The 25,495-nt window shown below is 41.2% G+C and overlaps 1 protein-coding gene across 6 annotated transcripts in view; it reads right to left on the bottom strand.

Moving 5' to 3' along the window:
• The window catches only part of ITSN1 (intersectin 1), a 197,407-nt gene that overhangs the window by 27,692 nt on the left and 144,220 nt on the right, over positions 1–25,495 (bottom strand). For 5 of the 6 annotated variants that reach the window (XM_053307557.1, XM_053307556.1, XM_053307558.1 and 2 more), the window contains 2 exons: positions 24,440–24,631; positions 18–139 (listed from right to left, as the gene is read on the bottom strand). In XM_053307557.1, the coding sequence (XP_053163532.1) occupies positions 18–139; positions 24,440–24,631 (314 nt within the window). Of the gene's footprint in view, positions 1–17; positions 140–22,615; positions 24,116–24,439; positions 24,632–25,495 lie in introns of those variants that run through there. The other variant, XM_053307561.1, reaches the window with a different exon arrangement.

The following is a 25,495-nucleotide window of genomic DNA, read 5'->3' as shown; positions in this document are numbered from 1 at the left end:
TTTACAGTTAGTCTCACCTCGGTTACTAACTGCAGGTCATTCACATAGTTCTCTTCTGTTACAATGAGTTCATGGATGTACCCCTGCCGTTTTCTTTCAGTAGGAGTCAACATGTCCAAGAGGTGCAAATCAGCACACCCTGGAAAACACAAGGAAGGCAACAAAGTTCACTCTTTAGAACATTAATAACCATCCTAAAAAGCACATCTGATGGTGCTTGGTTAACAATGCCTGTAATCTGTGCGGCAAACAGCATAGCATTTAATGTGTAGCATTCCTGGTTTAGATGAAGACAGCATTAAAGGACTGTATCCAAAGTTTAATTCTCACTGAGAGGTCAGGGCTTACATGACCAAATGTTCCTTCATATCCATCGATATCTTTACCTGGAGCTTTATGAACAAGGTTGCCAGCTGAGCAGAAGCTAGGCCTAATTTGCACAGCCTATAGCCAGGTTGGGGCCAGTGGGTGCACTGCAGAGGATTGCTCCACTTGTGCTCCTCTTAGGATTTTGTTATTTTTTGAAAATTCACTTTTGAAATTTGTGAGATGACAGTGACACCCTCCCTTTAAAGAATGACAGCTTGTTTTAATAACATAAACAATTGAGGTTACAAGGGGGAGGAGGGTAGGTGTTGCTGATGTTCTCTCCAAAGGTCCAAAAAATTCCAGAAGTCTGCTGACTCTTCTTATTTAGTTTAGAAAAAAGACAACTGCAGATACATGATAGAGGTCTATAAAATCATGCATGGTGTGGAGAAAGTGGATAGAGGGAAATTCTTCTCTCTCTCCCATAACACTAGAATCAGGGGTCATCCCATGAAATTGATTGCCAGGAAATTTAGGATCAACAAACGGAAGTACTTTTTCACACAACGCATAATCAACTTGTGGAATTCTCTGCTACAAGATGTGGTGACAGCCAACAACCTGGATGGTTTTAAGAAGGGTTTGGGTAACTTCATGGAGGAGAGGTCTATCAACAGCTACTAGTCGAAGGGCTATAGGCCACCCACAGCCTCAAAGGCAGGATGCCTCTGCGTACCAGCTGCAGGGGAGTAAAAGCAGGAGGGAGGGCATGCCCTCAACTCCTGCCTGTAGGCTTCCAGCGGCATCTGGTGGGCCACTGTGTGAAACAGGATGCTAGACTAAATGGGCCTTGGGTCTGATCCAGCAGGACTGTTCTTATGTACTCAAGATTTCCCTTGACTTCAGCAGGGTGGAGGTTGTTCATTACCACAATCACCTTATGATGCTGAAAAAACCACCCTGTGTCGGACTTTATTTTGCTCTGCTTTCAGTTTCAGTTGTGTTCACTACCCAGACTGACAAGATAAGGGACCACACAGGGCAAGAAGTCACAGTCAACAACAAAAATCTCCTGTGTCAAAGAGTTATGTGTCTGGGGAATGCTAACTGAATCTGTGCATCTATGAGATTCAGAAATATGCACATATAGCCCAATGTAGGGAAAATGGTAGCCCTTAAAAATACCATACACTATATAGTATGGACAAAAACATTTAATACATTGACCAAAATCAAAAAATATATTAATGAAAAATGATTACAATACTGTAAAAAATGTATATTAACACCAAATGAAAATCTAATAATAGCCAATAAAAAGATTGTAAACAATACCCATGTATACACATATCAAAAAAATCTTTTCTGGCCATATGATACCAAAGGCTGGTGTCCATGAATGTCCATACTAACTAATGTAAATCATCAAAGACATGCTGGGAGGATGAACACATGTTGAATGAATGACGTCTTCAAACGAATTGCACTGTGATGTATCCAGATGTCTCCTCCACCGTGGGGGTGTAATAGGATAACAAATAGCAGTTGAAGAAACCACCAACCAATACCTCAAATGCTGGCAGATCGCAATTAGTGAGAATGCCAAAATTAGTGCCTGACAGGCACCCGGGTTCTATGCCCATTTTGAGGTCACCCTCTTCCTCATGGGCAATAATTCATCTCTTATTAGTGTAGATAATTTTCACAGAAGAAATCTTTCACTGCTATGTCTCTTAGTAGCACGGGTAAATTTTCTCATAAAAACACTTATTTTCTCCTTTTTGAGTGGCTACTATCTTTTTCTGCCTGCCGTGAGTTTCAGTTGTGTTCATTACCCAACCAGCAACAGAAATCCATGTTTGTTTGCCTGCAATAAAAGTGAGTAAAAATGTGTTTCTTCTGAAAGTATTATGATTGTGAATAGATAGAGCAGTGTTGGGTGCCTAAATGGGGTAATTATAGAGGTACCTTAAAAAAATCTGGAAAAATAGTTACCCATTACTCTTTTAAAGGAATTTCTTTTCTGGACCACTTCATGATGGCAAAGGATGAAAACAGAACCCTAGATGAATAGAAACACTGTTGTGCACATGCCAGCTAGCTGGCTGCTCACCTAGGCTGTAGTCAGGCCAGAGCTTCAAGAACCCCACAGCTACACCACTTGCCCCATTATTTCAAGTGCCCCCCTGAATGTGTGCACAGCAATATGAGGCATTTTCAGGGTTTCTGGGCAGAAAAAACCTATCCAGCAACCAGTAGAAAATTCCAATTGCTTACCACAATTAGTTTCAAATTGCTGAATTGGTCCTTAACATGACAACCAATTAAAACACTTCCCTGGTGGTCTGACAGGAAGGAAAATCTAAAGAGAAGTCAGGAACACGTCTAGGAGGGACACTCAACAGAGTTAAGAGGTGCCCAAGGTCTTTATTTCCTCTCTGTCAATGGAGGCTCCACATTTGGGGCAGACATTCTTGCCAGCCCTCCATTCTCTCACCAAATATATTAACTCTTCCTCTCTGTCTTTTTCTCTGTTTGTCTGTCTCTCTTGCTTGAATGTTGCTCTTGCATTTCTGCTGCTTGCTATTAGATGGCACCAGCTCTCTGTCTTTTTTTGGGGGGGGTCTTTTTTCTAAATCCCTTTATAAAGCCATTTCTTCCCCTTAGGATGTTCAGTGGGATCCATTGCCCCCAAATGAAGAAATTACCATACTTAGTCACTACCCAAATTGCATATTTAGTGCCACAGCACCAATCAGGATGTGCCTTTCTTTCCCCCCCTCCCCCCCATTAAGGGTGAACAGGGGCTAGCCCTGTCCCCATCCAATCAGAAGTCAGAATAGTTTACAGGCACCTATTATGACCAATACCCAGTAAACAAAGCCAGCCCAGTGATCTGATTTCCCAGGATCTTTCTAGGCAGGCTGAGCAAACCTTTTTGACATCTTTGTGCTAAATGGGAGCACTTAGCAAATGGAGATCAGAACAGGTAGGAGCCCTGGCTACTTTTCTCCAGCCCTTTTCTCCTCACTCAGCACCCCAACCAAGCCCTCAGGAGGCATTGGGTTTCTCCAGTATTTGCTGGGAGCTCTCCTTTCCCCCCTTTCTTTTTCAAAGTGTCACTGGCAAATCTTGGCAGCATTCAGAGATCTAGAGAATGAGGGAGAAAGTGGGAGATATGGTGGACGGGCCACTTCCTCTGGGCGGTTATTTTACTAACAGGCAAACAAGCAAGCAGCCCCTGCCTTTGCTCTTGTTCTGGGACTTTAAGCAAAGCCTCTTGCTGGCTTCCTTATCCTTCTCGTACTCTCTCACCTCTCTTGAAAGTGAAAGAGAGGGAGGGGGTTATAGCTTCCAAATACAACAAGGCATTTTAACTGAAATCACTAATTGGAGAACTTCAAACTTATCCTGTTTGAAATGAGTGTGTCCTCTATGGAGAAATATTACGTTATGATTTTTTAAAGGATTCTGAGATTATTGCTTTCTCTTCACGGTCAACCTAACAGGCACAGCTTGGAAACCAGGCCAGTCCAAAATAGTCAAGTAGCTCCACCACTCTATAGCCCTTATGCCAGTTTTTGTTTGCTGCTGGTGGGTTATTTTGTGTGTGACTTTTTTGGGTGGGGGTGAGTGCTAGAACTGAAAGGAGAAGATAATTTCTTTGGCAGGTTTGTGACTTATATGGTTTAATTTTTAAGTCTGATAATGGATTTTCTCAAGCAAATGTTGCATAGAACTGCAGCCAATTCTAACTTGGCAAAGAGGCACCTTTTAACGTGGTGATTCTTTTTATTTAGCAGGGGGAGAGTAACTGGCCCTATCCACCCCCAGCACAGTACCTCCAGTGGCTGTTGCTGGTATCTATCTTATGTTTCTTTTTAGATTGTGAGCCCTTTGGGGACAGAGATCCATCTTATTTATTTATTATTTCTCTGTGTAAACTGCACTGAGCCATTTTTGGAAGGGTGGTATAGAAATTGAATTTAAGAAACAACAACAACAACAACAACGGAATAAATAGTTTATTCCAAGTAAAGCCTTAATGAACTCATTAGGGCTCACTCCCAAGTAACTGCTGTGTGCATAGGATTGCAGCCCAAGGACATATCACAGAAAAATTTATATTGTGAGAAAGGGAGAAATAAGGCTTGCTTTTTTTTTTTTTGGAAGTATGTTCCATTTGTGCATATTTGTGAGAAGAAAGGAAACTAGTGGGCTCTGTGTGTGGCCAAATACATTGTGGTATTTCCAAGTGGTGTGAAATGTGTTACGAAGTGGTGCTACCTGCAAACAGGCACTCAAGACTCCAACCCCTCCCCACTTCAGTTGATCTTCTTAGCTTAGTCCTGCTTGGGATGAGAGGAGAGATCTGAGATTGCAAGGAGGGGGAGAAGTGGAGGCAATGCTGATAGAAGAAGGGATGGAGCTATTCAGGGGGAGAAGATGCATGGGGACTTTAAAGAGAGAGAGGGTATTGCTACTTTCCATACTGACACCTACACTTAACCACTCTAAGGGCAGGATTCCTTTACTCACCGCCAGCACTAAATCAGCATGAAATAGCCAAGTGCTGGTGCAAATGATGGGGATCTTGTTTGAGACAAGTAACAACTTTACAGATGGAGAAAACCATGTGCTGGTTCTTTCTTAGGGTTGGACCTGCCTATTAGTCCCATCGGTTATCTTGCCCCCCAGCCCCAAGAGGCAGCCGCCCCCACTGTTCTCTATCCTTCTAGAAACTATTAGCAGCTGCAATACGGATAAGTTTGCCATTCAGATGCAATCTGAAACTGAGATACCTGGTCCAGCATCAAAGCCAAGCTTAACATTAAACAGAACATTGGCCTGTCATTTAATTCCTAGTATTTATAAGCTTTTAATTAGAATTTCAATAATGTTAATAATTTGTTTTATATTGTTTTTATCATGTTTTACATATTTTAACCTGTGCTTTTAGTGTTGGGATTTGTACACCACCTAGAAATTTACATATCAGGTGGTATAAAAATATGATAAATAATAATGTTCTGTTAACTCAACTTTTATACAGCTTGTTATGCAAGTTAATGCTCTCTTTTCAAAGAGGGGGAGTGACAGGGAATGTTGCTGCCTTTCCCTTCATATCCTCTTCTGGCTGGACAGGGCATGGAAATTGGCTAGCAGTGTGTGCCAGTTTTTTTTTTTTAAAAAAGGCCCACCTAGAAATGTGGCTGCCCCACCTAGCAAGGAAGGCTGGCTACAGGGCTGACTTGCTGCCCTGTAGAAACAATGAGCTAACAAACTAGGGCTTTAGGAACAAAAAGAACAGAAAAACATTAAGGCATCGTTGAGTCGCACCTCCATAGGGGGAATATTATTTCATGCAATCAGGAACTGCAGGATTTCATTCTCAGTTGCTGCCCTTCAGAAAGGATGATGCCTTAAGACCTCTTCCTGATGAATTATGTTTTCCTCCTGATGGATTATGTTATGGCGGATTATGTTGTGACAAATTCCCAGTGAGGTTTATAGGAGGATGTATCACACTTTTAGATTCCATTGAGAGTCCATTCTGTCTTACAGCCTAACAGCAGAGCAAAAGTCTGAGGTCCAAATCTGATGTCTGACAGATCCATTAAGCAAGAGGGATCTTTCTATAGATGTCCTTGGAGCTATGAAAAAGAGTGTTGTACAGGAAAGACTGCTTAACTTGAGATCACACATGCAAGTAAAACCCAATATGTTAATAAAATCATGCACTCAGAATGATTAGACGGTAGCCACAAGTGGAAAAAAGCCTCAAGCTGAGGCAGGCGGTGGTGGAGCTTTTTCATCCTTCAGCAATTAACTTATGTATTCAGTGGCAGCTAGAGGCTTGCATCTTGTCACATGGTTTCCATTTTAAGAAGCTGCATTCCCTCCCCTCCACACCTTTTGATTGGATGGTGATGAAGCAGCACTGGTTTGCCTGCTGTGTGAAAACTCTGAGGGGGCTCTACTTGTTAAAAACTGCCATCAAAGTATGAAGAAATAGCATCACACCAAGCAATGAACTAGTAGCTCTACCCACTGTATGGATTTAATAATCTGCTACAGCCAAAGCTAATCCTTTCCATCCCTGGTTTCATGTCAATCAGTTTTTCAGGATTACTTTGTTCTGCCAGAATTTTTTCTTTTAGAATTTTCAACACCAAGTTTTTTTTTTTTAATTCTTTTTTTAAAATATTGGCAACTGATGGATCTTTAGCAAATTGAAAACCTAGTGTTTTGAGGAGCCTTTTAAGACAAGCCCTGGGCTGCTCACACTGCACACCCTAGAACAGGCGTTCCGCAACTTGGGTCCCCAGATGTTGTTGAACTACAACTCCCCTCATCTCCAGTCACTGTGGCTGGGGATTATGGGAATTGTAATCCAACAACATCTCGGGACTCAAGCTTGGGAACCGCTGCCCTAGAAGGCTGACCCTCAGTACATATTTGTTTATTACAAGCCTGATCAATTTTAGGGCCCCCAGCTGTTTTTGGACTGCAACTCCCATAATCCCCAGTCACCGTAGCCAGTAGTCAGGGGTTATGGGAATTGTAGGCCAACATCTGCAGGAGGGCCGAAGTTGAGCAGGCCTGGTTTATAACGTGGCCAACATATAGCACATACTATATTTTGCTCTCTTGTCACAGCTGGTGTGCTGTACTACCTTGCAAGTGCTAGGAGTTGTAGGTGGCAGGTGGGGATTGCTACATGTAGGAGCAAAGCTTGGTCTCATTCTCACACTGCAAGAACCAGACCCATTGATGTCCCTATGACCGCAGTGGCCGAAAGGTGCATTGGTATTCCCCACCGTGTCACACAGGGAACCAATTGCCACTACTGTGGGGCAACAAGAACCTGGGTTGGGCCTCGGTCTTATAGCACTAAATCTGGGTTCCTCTTTGTCCTGCTGAGGTAGTAGTCTGGTAGTACATGGGTCTTTAGGCCAATCATCGCTCAGGCAATTAATAGTTTTCATTCTGCACTACCTGTACACTTGACACCTTACAAAGTGACATAGGTAGCACAGACATGACCCTGCTTACAATCTAAAATAGCCAGTGGGGAAACAACAGAGGGTGGGGGAGAGATGGGGAAATGTGGGTTAGTGCTTAAAGCTTGGTCAGAGTTGGGAATAAAAGAATTAACAGCACCCAGAATCTCACTGAATTCCATATTCTACATAGAGTACATAGTATGCTCCAGCCTCACAGTCACTGCCTTCCTGCTCCCCTGAAGGGTCCATATCAGCTGTCTTGCTTGGCCTCTAGTGTGTGTCCTACATTCTGTGTAGTATATGCTATTCTTGTATGTGTGCTACAGGAGTAGCACTTCACCAGACCATAACCAAGGGATGTTATAATATTAATGGGACATTGGTCCGATATAGAGTGCCCTCTAAATCAAATGGAATCAAACTAAAAATAGAGTACCACTTCTTGTTAATTTGGCTTTTTTGTTTCACATACCACTACCACTACCCTTTGTGGGGGGCACATTAAAACGTAAATGAAATAAGGTCATCTTCTCTTATTTTGTCCGGACACCTACCCTCTGCAGGTCTTACAGCAGCAATCTAGGGCATGTCAGGCAGAGACTTTAGGCTCTGTTCACAGCTATAACAGTAGTGGTTGACATCCAGACTAACACTGCACTAGTGGAATGAGCAAATGTGTATCCAAGCAAGGTCACATAACTGAGTGGATGCTCAAATCTATGCAGTCGCTTGTACTCTCAGTCCACTTCCACAACAAGGATAGTGGATGGCTTTGCATCATTCCCTGCAACAGACAGTATATGTTGAAGAAGGTGTTTCAAAGCAGGATGTGTACCACAGGTTGCACAAGCTCTTCCTTTTGCATCAGTGCAACACTAGTATGGCGTGTAGGCCCCTGTGAAACTAGCTAGCACAACTAGCTGATCCTGGTACTGATGCAGCATGTTTACATTAGTGCAGTGTTCGCCTGAATGTCAGCCATAACATTCTCTCTATATTTTGACTTGAAAATAAAGCACCTCATTTTCAAGAGGAACAAATAAAAAAACTGAATGTGTGTTTACACCAACCTATATATATGCATAAAGTTCATTTGTAATTGCAACACCATAATGGAAAGTCACAAATCACTCTCAAAATGTCTCCTGGGATATAAATCTTGCTAGAACAAAATACATCTCCAAGAGAGGGCATCATGTGCATGACTATGACTGAATTTGTGAGACCATTATTTTAATTAACTTTCAAACATATACAATGCCTCATGATCCTTGGTTTGCTTGTACTGTAGCATCTTGATCTGTCCTCGGCACATAGTTTCCATTTCCATTTCCATTATAAGGCCACACTTTGATCTGGAAATAGTAAATCAAGAATTTCCCTGCATCTTAACTTTTTAAAACAAATATCTGTGGCTAACACCCTAACAATGTCACCCAAATTGTATGTATTAGGAGGATCTGTATGTGGGTCGAGACTGGAGTCCGTGCACAGTTCCCCCGGTCTTCCTACACATGCACGTACGCACATACACAATATTACATCAGAGGCCATCGCTGACCCTAAGCAACATGTTTCCTCTCTGAAAGAGTGCTTCTGGAGCACAGGCAGCACTGGGAAGTCTCCGCTCTCGTGTGCAACAGCGTACATGTAGGAGGACTGAGGGAATTGTGTGCAGGCTCTTGGGGCACCTCTGCAAAGCCTCCTAATGCATGGCTTCAAACTGTCAGCCAGTTTGCTTTTCAGTTTTTTAAAATCAAGTTGTTCTGCAGTGCAGAGCAGTCTACTTACAAGGTCCTGAGCTATATTAACCCCACAGCCTTACAGCCACACTGCCTTTGTGCTGCAGCATCTAGCCCAGGAATCTAGTGTTGCCCCAGACTTGGTGTTTTATCATGCTTGCATTAAAAGCAAAGGCAGGTAGAGCTGCCTTCTTAAATTCCAGTTTCACTCCAGCATTTTACAAACCATATCAGACCTTCCAAGTTTTACCTCTAGAAAGATGGTATTATTACAATGACTGCTGCTTTTAATTTAATTTATTTATTTATTTATCGAATTTGTACACCACCCCAAACTTTCGTCTCTGGGCGGTTAACAACAGCATAAAACAAGTTAAAAACATATACAAAAAACTTAAAACAATTTAACAATTTAAAAATAAACCAAAGATTAAAACCTAAAAAAAGTTAGGAAGCTGAGAAAGCTTGGGTGAAAAGATGGGTTTTCAGATGTTTTTTTTCAATCAATCAGTCAATCAATCAATTTTTTATTACAGCCATTGGCCAGCCGAAAGATAAAATCCAGAACAACAAATATAGCTAATATACACAAATAGTGGCTGATAGTTACACACAATAAAACAGTATACAAGCATCCAGGATAAATTACTTTTAAAACAGTAAAACCACTCCTAAAATTGAGACCTTAATCTCATAGCAATATAAAAAAATTTGGCCACCACTTTCGTGATCTCACAGCTTGTGTCCGCAAGGCAATATTGTATATAAAAAAGCACACCTCCCAGGAAATCTAACTAACAGGGGGGATATAAGTTCTTCTCTAACACCTTGATACAAAGAACAGTATAACAAAACGTGGGTAACTGTTTCCAGGAGGCCAGAGCCACGGGGGCAGAAAACTGTAACTGAGGAGTCCTTAGCGAACCTCCTTTCCAAAATAGAGGAGGGCAGCACATTTAAGCGAGCCCGAGCAAACGCAACCTGAAACTTGGAGAAGTGAAGAGTTGTTAGATAATTTGCACCTCTATCTCCCATGGGGGGGGGGATCCCAAAATGTAGGGGAGAGCAGGTTCTGTTAGCCAAAGACATAAATTCCTGACGTTCAATGTCGTGCAACCGTAGAAATAGTATTTCCTTCACCTTATTATTCTTCAAAGTAAGTAGTTCAGAAGGAGACAGTCCCAATTGCATTATTTTGTTGTTTACATAAGATAGCCAGGGGTTTAGATAAGAGTCCAACCATAAGTAACGGGAAAAATAAAATTCCTGAATCTCTAAACAGAGTTTAATCCATCTAGCAAAAGTAGATTCCCAAGCTTTACAGACTATAGAAAAAGACCCAGATTCCAGGCAAAGAACAGAATATGGCACACATCTAGGCACTGCAAAGATTGCTCTTAGGAATATAGACTGTACTCTCTCCAATTCAATTGTTACTAATTGAGCCACAATCTTAGCCCGAAATACCTGGAGTGCCATAGGTATATACTGGCCTCCTTTATAGTAGTAGAAGCGTAAGAAGGCACTAAGAGTTTTGCGGGCTATATGGATGGAGGACAGCCTATGGGTATTCCAGTTAAGATTATATTGGGGGGAAATGCCTAAATATTTATATTTGTAAACCTGCTCAATACGATTCTGGTTTACTACCCACTTGTATACTTTCCTGGATTTAGAAAAAACCAGGACCTTTGATTTTTTATAATTGATAACTAACTTGTTATCATTGCAGTAGCAGGCAAAAGCATACAGCAATCTTTGCAAACCCAGTCTAGTCTGAGATAATACAGATTTTTTTTAAAAAAATTGCTAGAAATGGGGAGGATTGTATCTTAGCAGGGAGTGCATTCCACAATCCTGAGGCAGCAGCAGAGAAGGCCCGTCTCTGTGTAGCCACCAAATGAGTTGGTGGTAACTGGAGCCGGACCTTCTCAGATGACCTCAGTGGGCAGTGGGGCTCATAGTGAAGAAGATGCTCTCTTAGATAGCCAGGGCCTAAGCCATTTAGGGCTTAGCACTAGTACTTTGTATTTTGTAACAAAATAACCAGGACTTTGTATTTTGTCCGGAAACCTATTGGCAGCCAGTGTAGCTCCATCAGTAAAGGAGTAACATGGTCTCTCCACTCAGAGACCAACCTGGCTGCCGCATTCTGAACCAACTGAAGTTTCCGGACTACATACAAAGGCAGCCCTATGTAGAGCACATTATAAAAGTCAACTCTGGAGGTTACCAACAGATGTACCACTGTTTTGAGGTCACTGATCTCATGAAACGGGCACAGCTGGCGTATAACCCGGAGCTGATAAAAAGCACCCCTAGCCACTGCCTCAACCTGAGAAACCGGGGAGAGGTGTGAATCCAGAAGTACTCCCAGACTGCAAACCTGTTCCTTTTGGGCAAGTGTGACCCCATCTAGAACAGGTAGATCAAATTCATCTCTAAGAGTTCTGACTCCACACAATAAGTACCTCCGTCTTATCTGGATTCAGCTTCAGTTTATTCTCCCTCATCCAGCCCATTACTGCTTCGAGGCAGGCATTTAGGGAGGATATGCCAGCTCCTAAAGAAGTTGACATGGAGAAGTAGATCTGGGTGTCATCAGTGTACTGGTAGCACCCAGCTCCAAATCCCCTGATGATCTCTTCCAGCGGTTGCATGTAGATGTTAAAAAGCATTGGAGAAAGTATGGAGCCTTGAGGGACACCATACTTAAGATCAGATTTTGGAGAGCAACAATCTCCAATCAATACCATCTGGAATCTGTCCAAGAGGTAGGAGCGGAACCACTGTAAAACAGAGCCTCCCACCCCCCAACACTCTCAGACATTCCAGAAGGATATTATGGTCGATAGTATTGAAAGCTGCTGAGAGATCCAAAAGAACCAACAGAGTCACACTTCCTCTGTCAATTCCGAATTGGAGATAATGCATCAGGCTGACCAAGGCAGTTTCCACCCCATAGCCCACCCCAAAACTAGTTTGAAATGGGTCTAGATAATCAGTTTTCTCCAAGATTGCCTGGAGCTGAGAGGCCACCACCCTCTCAATTACCTTGCCCAGCCGTGGGAGGTTGGAAACAGGCCTATAATTGCTCAACTCTGAGGAATCTAATGCAGGCTTCTTTAGAAGAGGTCTAATAATTGTCTCCTTAAGACAAGGAGGCATCCTGCCCTCCCTCAGAGAAGCATTTATGATTTCTACCAGGCCTCCTACAACAGCCTCCTTGCTAGATAGAACAGGCTATGTTGGGCAAGGGTCAAGAGAAGAAGTGGTAGGCCTCATCACTCCAAGCAGCTTGTCCACATCCTCAGGAATCACAAACTGACACCGATCCAGTCGAATCACATAAGAGGAGTTGTTGGGCACCTCCAGTTCAGACATCAAATTAATTGTGGAGTCTCCATCTAGGTCGGCCTGAATCCAAGAGATTTTATCTGCAAAAAACTCTTTAAACACAACACAGCGGGTAAATGATGACTCCAAATTCTGGTTCAAGGGAGGGGAAGCAGATACTAGTCCCCTCACAACCCTGAACAACTCCGCTGGACATGAACTCGTAGAGGCAACATGGGCAGAAAAGAACCGCCTCTTTGCCACATGTATTGCCTGAGCATAGATCTTTAAATATGTTGTAATCTGTCGGATTCGAGTCGAATCTTTCTCCACTTGTGCTCCAGTCGCCTACCTTCCTGCTTCAGCCCCTGTAGGTCTTCCGTATACCAAGGGGCCAGTTTTGAAGCAGGTTGGAGGGGACGCTTAGGAGGAATCGTATCTACTGCTCTGGTGAGCAAGTTGTTCCAGTTCTCAACCAGGGCATCAACAGGATCACTGGCAAATCCAACACTGAATCACTCCAAGGCTTCTTGGAATCCTACTGGATCCAATAACCTCTTCGGGTGGACCTTTCTAATAGGCCCCTCACCCCTGCAGAGGTGGGAAGTGGTTGTAAGTCCAACCTTAACCAGATGGTGGTCTGTTCATGACAATGGGGAAATCACAGGAGTCCCCACCCATGGAACACCACCCTGATCAGAGTAAAAGACCAAATCAAGCGCATGACCTGCAGTATGCATTGGTCCAGAGACCACTTGGGATAGGCCCATAGTTGTCATGGCCGCTATGAACTCCTGAGCTACCCCGGACAGATTGGTTCCAAAATGAACAGTGAAGTCTGCCAGCACCAAGAATCTGGGAGACTCCAAAGCGAGTTCCGTGACCAAGTCCATGAGCTCAGTAAGGAATTCCACTGGGCAGTGGGGTGATCAGTACACCAACAGAAGTCCCAATCTATCTCTGGTCCCTAAACTTAAGTACACACATTCAATATGGCCCGATACCCTAACAGGGACCCTGGTAAGGGAGATGTTATCCTTATAGACCACAGCCACTCCACCTCCCCGCCCACGTCCCCTTTTGTGGATCGGTCACTGTTCTCTTGTAAACATTGGGGTTCTGCATAGTGCTGGGGAAGACTTTTGAGGATACCATGGACAGCCAGGAAAACAAACAAATGGATCATAGAAAAAATCAATAGAGAATTTTCACTCGAGGCACAAATGACCAGGCTCAAACTATCGTACTTCTGACATATTATGCAAAGACCCAGCTCCCTTGAGAAGTCCATAATGCTGGGAAAAGTTGAAGGAAAGAGAAGACGACAACCAGCAGCAAGGTGGATGGACTCAATTACGACAGCAATGAATGCACCACTGAGAGACCTTAAAGGCCAAGTTGAAGATAGATCATCCTGGAGAGAATCTATCTATGTGGTTGCTAAGAGTCAACACTGACTTGATGGCACTTAATCAATCAATCAATAGTAAAGTCACTAGACCAATTACTATTGCATTCATGCTGTGGCTTTGTGATCCCACTGTTGTTCTCTCTCTCTCTCTCTATCAGTATGTGTGCGCCTATATTGTTGGGTTGGCATGGTGCCAGCCCAAAATGGCCACTAGATTTTTAAATATATTCTTTAAAATAAATATATATCTGTCAACCGTTAATCATGTATTCTGAAAAAATAAGCCAGGGTTGCACATCTTTGGCCCTCCAGCTGTTGTTGGACTACAACTCCCATCACCAACTATTGGCCATTGTGGCTGAGGAAGATGGGATTTGTAGTCCAACAGCAGCTGGAGGGCTGAAGTTGTGCAGCTCTGAAATAAACCCTAGTCTGTATCAATCTATTAGTGCCACAAGGCTCTTTATTGTTTTTGCTGTTCTGGGACTTCTCAATCACATTTGCTCACTGAGAGGACAAAATTAATTTCAGTCCTCAAATATTTTCTTCCTATACTGATACATAACAGACACAGAAAACACAGTTCTAGCTCATAACAGGAGTTTCTTTTGCTCCCAGCATCAGAAATTTAAGAACAGAATAAAAAGAGTAAGAACAGAGAAAAAATGGGGAAAAAATCTATTCCAGTTTAGCCACTAGTTGCTATCTTCATCTAAAATACTATTGGATCACATTATCAATTTTGGGAGCAGGGCGGGGAGGTGTCAAATGCTTGAACTGTCCACTAAATGGAGCTTTAGCCACCTAGTTTCCAACATACGATTTATTTTAAGCCATGAACAGAAGAGAACATACTGTAGTGTCAACTGGGAACAAACCTGCCTTTGTTCTTAAACATGTGTTTCTTAGGGACTCCAAAGATGAATTTTATTTCTGGTGGGTGGGGGAGCCCAATTTTAGTGCTTCATTAAAGCCCCCAATTTCAACACATCAAAGCTGTGCATAAAATTGTGTTTCTAAAAATGTCAAGATAAACAGCATTTGACTGTCCCAGTGTAACTTCCAGAAATTCTGTACACTTAATACTGATGGCTTCATCTGGATTATTTTTTTACCCTCCTATGCTGGAGCATAACCGCCTCAGTTAATACAGTTTACTTGACCTGCTCAATTGTATGGATGTCAATAGATCATGTATGGTGATTTAAGGCCAAATACAATAATTTTAATAGTGTCTTATAATTTAAGATCAAAATATTTTAAAGGCTCAGGATAGACAACAGGTGGCATAACCTTAACTTTGTGTGGAAGGGAAGCACCATGTCATCAGTGTAAAGGAAATCAACACATTTATTTTGTTAACAGGTGCTCAGAATGTATCCTAGTTTAATTTGGGAATGATATAATTCATATACAAATTAAATAAGAGAAAGTTGAATATGCAACCTTGTTTCATTTGCAGGTGACTGGAAAACTTTTTTAAAAAATTATTTATTAATTATTTCTTGTTTACACAGTCAGACAGGTGTTATTGACTGGTTTGTTTTATCCAGACATCGAGTCCTTCCCAAGGACCTGGGATGGCTGAATTTTATCATCAATGTTGTTGCTGTTATTATCAATACCGTCGCAGAATATAGGCTGTTCCCAGTAAAGTTGCTTTTTGTAATTGGCTGATGGTGATTTCTGTGGCCCCTATGGTGTTGAGGTGCTCTTCAAGTTGTTTTGGAATTGCACCTAGGGCACCAATTACCACTAGGATTATTTTGGTCTTTTTCTGCCATAGCCTTTCAATTTCAATTTGTAGATCTTTGTATTTTGTAATTTTTTCTATTTCTTTTTCTTCTGTTCTGCTATCCCCTGGTATTGCTATGTCGATTATTGTAACTTCTTTTTCTTTCTTCTCGACTACAGTTATATCTGGTGTATTGTGTGGTAGATATTTATCTGTTTGTAGTCAGAAGTCCCATAATATTTTTGCATCTTCATTTTGTTCAACTTTTTCAATTTTATGGTCCCACCAATTTTTGGCTACAGGTAGCTTGTATTTTTTGCAGGTGTTCCAGTGTATCATCCCTGCTACCTTGTCATGCCTTTGTTTGTAGTCAGTCTGTGCGATCTTTTTACAACAGCTGATTAGGTGGTCCACTGTTTCATCTGCTTCTTTACAAAGGTGGCACTTGCTGTTTGTTGTTGACTTTTCTACATTTGTTCTTAATGCCTGTTCTTGTGCAGCCAGTATTAAACCCTCTGTTTCTTTCTTCAAGTTGCCATTCTTAAGCCATTGCCAGGTCTTGGTGATGTCCGATTTTCCACTTCTATTGTGCAAATATTGACCACGCAGTGGCTTATTTTTCCATTTTTCTGCTCGGTTCTTGACTTGTTCTTTCTTGTAGGCCTGCTTTCTTTCATTGGTGTTGAATAGTTTCTCATTATTGACCATTTGAAGTGCATCTTCTTCACTGTCCTTGATATATTCTTCAAGGCCTCTTTTCTCCTCCTCTACTGTTTGATGGACTTGCAGCATTCCTCTTCCACCTGAGCTGCAAGGGAGGTATAGCCTATCGACATCACTGCGGGGGTGCAGAGCATAATTGATGGGCATGATTTTCCTGGTCTTACGATCTAGCGTCTCTAGCTCTGCCTGGGTCCAGTCTATTATTCTTGCAGTGTATCTGATAACAGGTATAGCCCAAGTGTTTATGGCTTGTATGGTGTTCCCGCCATTCAGTTTGGACTTGAGGATTTTTCTAACTCTCCTGATATATTCACTTCTAATTTTTCTTTTAACTTCAGTGTGTGCAATTTTATCAGCATGGAGAATGCCCAAGTATTTGTAATGTTCTTTCTCTTCCAGGTTCTTGATGTTGCTTCAATTGGGCAGTTCTATTCCTTCTGTTTTTGTTATTTTCCCCCTGTTCATTATTAATGCAGCACACTTGTCTAGTCCAAACTCCATTGCTATATCGCTACTGATTATTATTATTATTATTATTATTTCTATTTCTATACCACCCTTCCAAAAATGGCTCAGGGTGGTTTACACAGAGATATAATATAACAAATAAATAAGATGGCTCCCTGTCCCCAACGGGCTCACATTCTAAAATGAAACATAAGCTAGACACCAGCAACAGTCACTGGAAGTACTGTGCTGGGGGTGGATAGGGCCAGTTACTCTCCCCCTGCTAAATAAAAGAGAATCACCACGGTAAAAGGTACCTCTTTGCCCGGTTAGCAGGGGCAATATATGGACAGTGTTTAGCAGTGATTCAATTTCTGACTGGGACTTTCCATACAACTATTATTAATTAATTAATATTATTGTTATTATATTCTGTTTCTATACTGCCCTTCCAAAAATGGCTCAGGGCAGTTTGTCAGCAGCCTGCTTTTCAAAGAAATATCCGAATAAGGGACTGTAAGTAGTAGTAACCTGCAAACATTGATTTTTTGTGACTCCTACAGGATGTGGTGACATCCCCTAGCCTAGACAGTTTTAAAGGGGGATTAGATACATTCATGGAAAACAAGTAATAGAATTATAAGAGTTGGAGAGGGCATTGTAGGACATCTAGTCTAATCCACTACTCAGTGCAGAAAATTCAGAAACAGAGCATTAATAACAAATGGCTTTCCAGCCTCTGCTTGAAGATCTTCAATGAGATCCAGTGAATAAAGTGAGTAACTGGTCCCATGGCTGAACTGCTTTTACAATTCAGAAGTTTCTCTTACTGTTCAACAAAAATCTGCCTTCCTGCTACTTAAGCCCATTAGATCCTAATCCTGCCCTCTAGAACAGCAGAGAACACATCTTTGCTGCTTCTGTGTGACAACCACGTATTCTCTAGGCTAAATATATCTAGCTCCTCTAACTTTTCCTTAATAGGACTTGTTTCCCAGACTTCTGATCATCTTATTTTCCCTCCTTTGAACCTGTTCCAGTTTGTCTATATCCTCCTTGCAGAGCCCAGAACTTGACACACTACTCTAGATGAGGTCTGACTGGTGTGGAACTAAGACTTCTTGCGACTTGGAAGCTATAGAGCTATCAATGCAGCCTAAAATCACATTACCCCCCCCCCCCCTTTGTTTTTTTTTTTGCTGCATCACACTGCCAATTCATGTTCAGTTTATGACAGATTGCAACCTGAGTCTTTTCACATATCAAGCCAAGAATCCCCCCATCCTGTACTTGTACATTTGATTTGTTTTGCCTAAGTGCATAATGTTTTATTTGTCTTTATTGAATTTGTGTTTGTTTCAGTACAATTTTCCATTCTACCAAGGTCATTTAAAATTTTATACTTGTCTCCTAATAATAATAATTCTGAAGTGTTAACTGTCGGTCCCAATTTTGTGTCATTTGAAAATCTGAGTACAATTCTTTTCACCTCCTTCATTTAAGTCATTGACAACAATGTTGAATAGCACTGGGTCCAGGAAAGAGCTCTGCAACATCCCACTCAAAACTGCCCTCCAGTTTATCAAACAGTCATTGATGAACATTCATGAGAATGGTTTCCCAACCAGATGTGAATCTACCAGACAGATATCTAGCCCACATTTGACCAGTTTGCTAACCCAAATATTGTGGGTACTTTGTCAAATGCTTTGCTGAAATATGAATTATGTCCACAGTATTCCCACAATACCTAGTAACCAGATTTAAGACAGATTAATCTGGTAGGATTTATTCTTCACAAATCCATGCTGGCTTGTACAAATCACTGAATTGCTATAAAGATGTTTAAAGACTGACTGCCATATAATCTCTTCTATCAGTGGCCAGCTTCTGGGAAGCAGGAGAGGTCTTTTTGCTTACCAATCCTGCTTCTGAGCTTCCCAGAGGCATCTTTCTGGCCACTGTGTGAAACAGGATGCTGGACTTTTGTGGTATGATCTAACAGAGCCCTCTTTGTGTTTTAGACTGTTTCTCTAACTCGGATGTGCCAAATCTGTATTATCCACATTCATATTTTACAACTCTTAACCCTTTATCTTCCTTGCACTTGTAATCAAACCTGCTAGCTCCACTATAACTATGATTAGGATGCATTGTTGGAGGTACAAAAAGATATTTTAATATTTCCATTACCTCTGAGTATGACTAAAATGCTGTGATAATTCTATCATTAGTACCCTCAGCAAGAATACCATCCTATTTTAGGTACTTTGTGCCCCCATGTTCTAGATAAATCCTATCTGGAGAGTGCTGATAACGTCTTTTTCTGTGGAAACGAAACAAATTAGTGGCTGGTGATCACTGCAGCCACATGGTAGAGTCTCAGGTGGTTTTTCTTTTGCACATATGTTCACAACACTAGCTCATGGAGGCAGAAATAAATGTAAGCTCTCCATTTTGATCTTTAGATCATGTACCCTTAAGTATCTGAAGTTAAATTTATAATAATTATTGATCTTTGCGAACAAGATCTCCTGTATTTGGGCCAACCTGGACTCCACTATTTCTGCAAGGTCTATGGAGGAGCTGTCTAGCAATGCTTCTTGCAGTATTAGATTGGATCAGTTTCAATTTGTGACCCCTGAGGATGTGGACAAGCTGCTTGGGGCAGTGCAGCCTACCACTTGTTCTCTAGATCCTTGCCTGACTTGGCTGCTTCCATCTAGCAGGGAGATTGTTCGAGGTGGCCTAGTTAATATCATAAAGGCATTGATGAGGGAGGGTAGGGTGCCTCCTCATCTGAAGGAGGCAATGGTTAGACTGCTCCTTAAGAAGCCTTCCCTGGACTCCTTAGCAATGGTTAATTATAGGCCAGTCTCCCTTGGTCGGTCAAGGTGATTGAGAGTGTGGTGGCCAACCAGCTCCAGGTAGTTTGAGAGGAAACTGATTATCTAGACCCATTTCAAACTCTCTTTAGAGCTGGCTATGGGATTGAGACAGCCTTGATCAGCCTTGATGGGGTTGAGAGCAGCCTTGATCGGCCTGATGGATGACCTTTACCAGGGAACCGACAGAGGGAGTGTGACTCTGCTGGTTCTTCTGGATCTCTCGGTGGTGTTTGATACCATCAACCATGGTATCCTTCTGGGTTGCCTGGAGGAGTTGGGGATAGAGGACACTGCTTTGCAGTGGTTCTGCTCCTATCTCTGGGGTAGATTCCAGATGGTGGAGCTTGGTGACACTTGCTCCTCAAAATGGGAGCTGTTATATGGAGTCCCTCAGGACTCCATTCTGTCACCAATGCTTTTCAATATCTACATGAAACTGCTGGGTGAGGTCATCAGGAGGTTTGGTGCTGGGTGTTATCAGTATACTGATGACACCAAAATCTACTTCTCCTTTTCATCTTCAGGAAATGGCACTCATTTTCTAAATGTCTGCATACAGGCAGTAATGGGCTGGATGATGGATAACAAATTGAAGCTGAATCCAAGCAAGATGGAGGTGCTCATTGTAAGCGCTCAGAATCTGAGGGGTAGGTTAGATCTTCCTGTGCTGGATGGGGTTACACTCCCCCCAGAGGATCAGGTGCGCAGGTTGGGGGTACTCCTGGACCCAGTCCTCACCATGGTATCTCAGGTGGAGGCCATGGCCAGGAGTCCTTTCTGTCAGCTTCGGCTGATTCAACAGCTGCATCCATTCCTTGAAGAGGATGACCTCAAAACAGTGGTGCATCAGCTGGTAACCTCCCAGCTTGACTATTGCAATGCACTCTACATGGGGCTACCTTTGTACATAGTTCGGAAACTTCAGTTAGTTCAAAATGCGGCAGCCAGATTGGTCTCTGGGACAACCCAGAAAGACCATATTATGCCTGCCTTGAAACAGTTACACTGGCTGCCGATATGTTTCCGAGTAAAATACAAAGTGCTGGTTATTACCTTTAAAGCCCTGAACAGCTTAGGTCTGAGTTATCTTAGAGAGTGCCTTCTTCTGCATGATGTCCAGTTACCACCGGTTTGTCTGGTGGTGACTCAGAGGCGGGCCTTCTCTGTTGCTGCTCCCGGGTTATGTAATGCACTCCCAGCAGAATTCCATAATTTGAGCTCATTACTGTCTTCCAGGAGAGCCCTTAAAACCTATCTGTTTGGCCTGGCCTTCCAAGGTTTTTAAATTGTTGTAAACTGTTTTAAATGTTTGCCATGGTTTTCCAGGGTTTTTAACTGATTGAATGTTTAATTGGTTTTATTCTGTTTTTGTAGTTTTGACTTTAATGGTTAACTGGTTTTAATTGTTTTTATTCTGTTGTAAACCACCCTGAGCCATTTGGGAAAGGCAGGGCATGTGTATATATTAAATGATTTTCATAAACTATATGTTTGCCAGATTGATTTTAATATCTCTCAAGGATAAACTAAATCTATTTTTAGTCTAACTATGAGTACTAGCATTTCTATACCACATTTCTGATTTCTATAGGATTAATGGTGCAAATGCTTCACAGTAATTATTGCATTCACCAGAACCTACCTGTGAGGCTAAGTTTCTTAATATTCCTTAACTGAGGTGTAAAAAATGATTTGCCCAGACTACTCCTATGTGTTCATGGCTTAGGAAGGCTTTGAGCCCAGGTTTACCAGCCCAATATTCTGTCCACTACACCATGATGACTCTCAGTATAGGATGGAAAGGATGGCCACGTTAGGTTGTTACAGGATAGAAAAACAGGCAAATAGAAGTAGTTTTCATGTCCACTGGGGTACTTTTGCTTGAAGGTTAGAAAGACTACTTGTGAGTGTATAAAGAAAAACATAGGGTACATGTCATGAATTTGCTGCAATGCATGATGTAATCTTAACATGCACATCCTAGACTCAAAGGGTTTTATAAAACTTCTCTTGACCTGGAAAAACAAAACTTTTTAACATGTAACAGGCTGAATGCTAGGGAGCATAGCAATTTGTAAGGAACCCTTAACTGGTTTACCTATTTAAGGAGCTTGGTGCATTAACAATCCCACATTAAATGTATTCATTAACTGAAATCAAGAGAACTTGTTTTTACAAAAATACATTTGGAATTGAAGTGTAATTCATTACAAGCTTTTGGCAGTTTTGGTTGTAGTGAGCAGATGAACAAGTTTATTTCAGGTTGTTAGAGTGGGCCTCACTGCCTTCTCATTGCCAGTTGTAACAATACTGCTCATGTTGGACAAAATGACTGCTCATTCTAAATAGGCTCAACTGGCTGCAATGGTTTTCACATCGTTTAGTGGCATCACTAAATGCCTTTCAAATGGTTAGTATATTTCTTTGTCAAAAAGAAATATGTATTAGTATATTTCTTTGTTCATGTGCCCTTTTAAATCTTACTAGCCTATATATCCTGGAACTGATGTTTAAGTTAATAGAACAATTCTAATATCACTAAAAACTGGCTAAATGCTTGCTGGAGGGCAAAGTGACAGGCTTTCTAGACATAAAGACAGCATTTAACTCACTATGCTGGATACAGATAACACAGTCCTATTGAAGTACAGTGCAGAAGTGGTGCTTTATAAATAAATGCTCTGTTACAGAATCTAGAATACGTCTTGGAATACAAATTACACCACATGATCTCATACAGATAACCAGGAAAAATATAGCACCTTTACAGGCAAAGTATGATAGTAAATGATGGGAAACCCATATCAATCAGTTGAAACTAGGCAATTTTTTACAAATGCTAAAATTTGGGATGCAGGTTGAAACAAACAGCAATAACCAGATATCCTCGAGTACTGTATTTTAAAAAAGAACCACTGCTAAGGACCTTCAATAGTGAAAGTTGAGGTTGGGGTTATTCCCTTGTGGATGTCACTTACTAAATTCAGTAGGAACACAGTAACAAGAACACAGAGACATTTAGTCTAGCTTTTATATGAAGAATTTAATTATCTATACATGTAGCTAATTGTAAAGGCTGTATTACAGTTATTAAAGCTGCAGGTTTTATATATTTATATATTTTACATTCATATCAATGAAAATACTGAAGTGCAATTGAATAAGGAGCTTCACTTGTTCTTTGCACCACATGAATGTAGTAAAAGGAATTCTACAACATTGCCAGCATGAAACTTAGAAATAGAATACATAAACAAAAAAATGTTTAAGTCGAGTAGAGTTAGTAGAGTTGCTATATTGTGCTTGAGGCATAGGGCTTTTCTTCCTGTGTGCTGGCTGCACCAGGCATTTCATTAAGAGCGTATAACTAGTGTTTGGAAGACAAACATAGCTTAGACTACAGAGCATCTACATTAATTTGACTGCAAGCTCCACTTAATATTATGTATAAATTCCACAGTCTAGTTTAAAAAAATGTAAACATTGGAAATTAATTGCAGGAAGATAGTTCTATACATTCTTTTTGTCAAGATAAGATAATTACTTGTTCAAAGGATGCTGTTCCATAGTAATTAAGAAGTAACAGTGATAATAAAACTTAACTTGAAAAAGAGTCATTAATTCTCAAGAAACAAATGAAGGTTGTATTCTATTGATTTTATATGAAAATGCAAAACAAAACAGATCTGAGACACAGAACAAAAAGGTGCTTACTATATGTAGTTACAAATAAGTGTGCAAAATATAACAATGTGAATAACTATTATTTCATGGATATTTTGTCTTGCACATGGAAGGAAATTAATGTCTTCTGTCGGATGTATTATACACAGATATACTCTACAAGAACACTCAACACGTAACAGTATACAAGAAACAAAATACCTTAATTGAATTTGTAATTGAACACATTTTAATATCCTTTAAGCCAGGCTAAATCCTGTTCTTTTGTACTATACAAAAAAAGGAGGGGGTGGGAGGACCAAGACATTGACAACATTGGACAAGTGAAAACACAAAAATACAAGTCTCAGATTTATGGACATCTGGAACAATTTTAATAGTACATGCAGCATTCCTTGATAGTGGGTCTTTTTGCAATAACAAAATTGCAAGGACAAAATGTTTGTTTTCCTTTAAAAGGCTAAAATAGGCATTTAAAAATATTTATACTACTGAAAGCACCTGTGCCAAGGTGGAAAAATAGGTGGGTTAACTATGAAAGCCACAAAAGGACCCACTATCCTGTGTTTTTCTGTTTTTTGTTTTGTCTTTTTTGTAATTTTGCTTCTATATCTGTAGATATTAAATAAAAACATTGTGATTACATGCAACTAATGTAAAATGAGGTAAACTGCTCTGCAGTGTGTTCTTCTACTCAGAAGGCAGTAGATGATCATGCTGGAAGTCACATGATCAAGGCTGCATCTCCCATCATCCCTCTGGACAGTGATATGGGATAGTGGGTCTCTTTGAGGACTTTCAAGCCTGAGTGGGGGATGGACAACATATGATTCCTAGAAAAAGGAGGAAAACAACACATAAGCAAAACAAAACAATGAGCAAAATTCAAGCTAGGAAAATGAGCCAGGCATGTAAACAGAGTGGTGTAAAAATGATAAAGGTAACATGCTACAAGGGGGATGGAACTAAAAACCAAACAGAAGTTTAGGCTTGCAACACAGAAGGTCTTCAAAGAGAGTTAGGCAAGTAGAGCTGTAGCCAAGCTCCACGTTCTGCAAAACACAGCAGAATCACAGCAATGCTGCATGTTTGTTTTGTCTGGTTTTGTTTTTTTAAGGTACTATGTAAGCAACTTCTGTGAGAAAATAGTCACTTACATTGCTGGCTTGGGTCCATATCTGTGGTCAGTTTCACATAGTTGGATGGGAAGAGACCCACATGCCCATTCACTTCTCCTTTCCACCAGTCGGGATCTTCCTTATTAAGGACGTTAATGATCTGGCCTTTGCTGAATGCTAATTCATCATCATTTTGTGCAATGTAGTCATACATACCAATTACTTGGCACACTGTAAGACAATAGACAACGTTTGGGGTTGAGCAAAAACAAATTCTCTGTAAACACCTGCTCAAGTTGTCATCATTCACACATTTTGGAAACTATGTTCAAAAAGACAAACGAGGGCAGGGCTTAAAGTAGTAGGCAGAGTAGTAAAACTCTGCTCCTAAGACATAAAGCCAATGATTCAAGCCTCATTATTTGACAAGGGGTGAATATAGGTGTACATACTTTGAGCAGGAAGCCTGCTATGGAAACACACAAACCATGCTTTTCTCAAGTACAACCTATGTTTGTAGCAGAAGTGGGCTATACCTAGTGCCTAAGAACCACCAGTGATGACATGAACCTCACATCTTCCCCAGAACATTTTTAAAACCTGTCTAGAGTTACATTTGCTTTGCCCTTTTTTTAAAAAAAAGAGGGGGTGGACACATGTGCACACGGTATTTAAAAAAATAAGAAGGCTGCCCACTTGACGCATGGGGCAAGACAGACAACTGAATCAGGATTCAATCTGCTGGCCAGAACATGGGGTACATAGGAAGTTGCCTTACTGAGTTAGACCATTGGTCCATCTAGCACAGTACTGTCTACACTGACTGGCAGTGGCAGGAGTCTTTCTCAGCCCTACCTGGAGATGCCAGCGATTGAACCTAGTACCTTCTGTGTACAAAGAAGATGCTCTTTCACTGAACTAGGGCCCCATCCCTTATCAAAAACCCTCTGGAGAGCAAACATCACAATGAATACTGATTTATACATAGTCTGTACACACGTGAATCAGTCTCTTTCCAGTCTTTTTAAAGAAAGCTGGTGGTGAGAATTTTTCCTTAATCTGCTTCCCCTCTGTCAGTCTGAGGGCAAGAAATGA

Source organism: Hemicordylus capensis, chromosome 3 (genome assembly GCF_027244095.1).
Source record: "Hemicordylus capensis ecotype Gifberg chromosome 3, rHemCap1.1.pri, whole genome shotgun sequence".
Lineage (NCBI taxonomy): Eukaryota > Metazoa > Chordata > Lepidosauria > Squamata > Cordylidae > Hemicordylus > Hemicordylus capensis.
The sequence above is the reverse complement of the archived record's forward strand: the minus strand, read 5'-3'. Positions and strand labels throughout refer to the sequence as shown.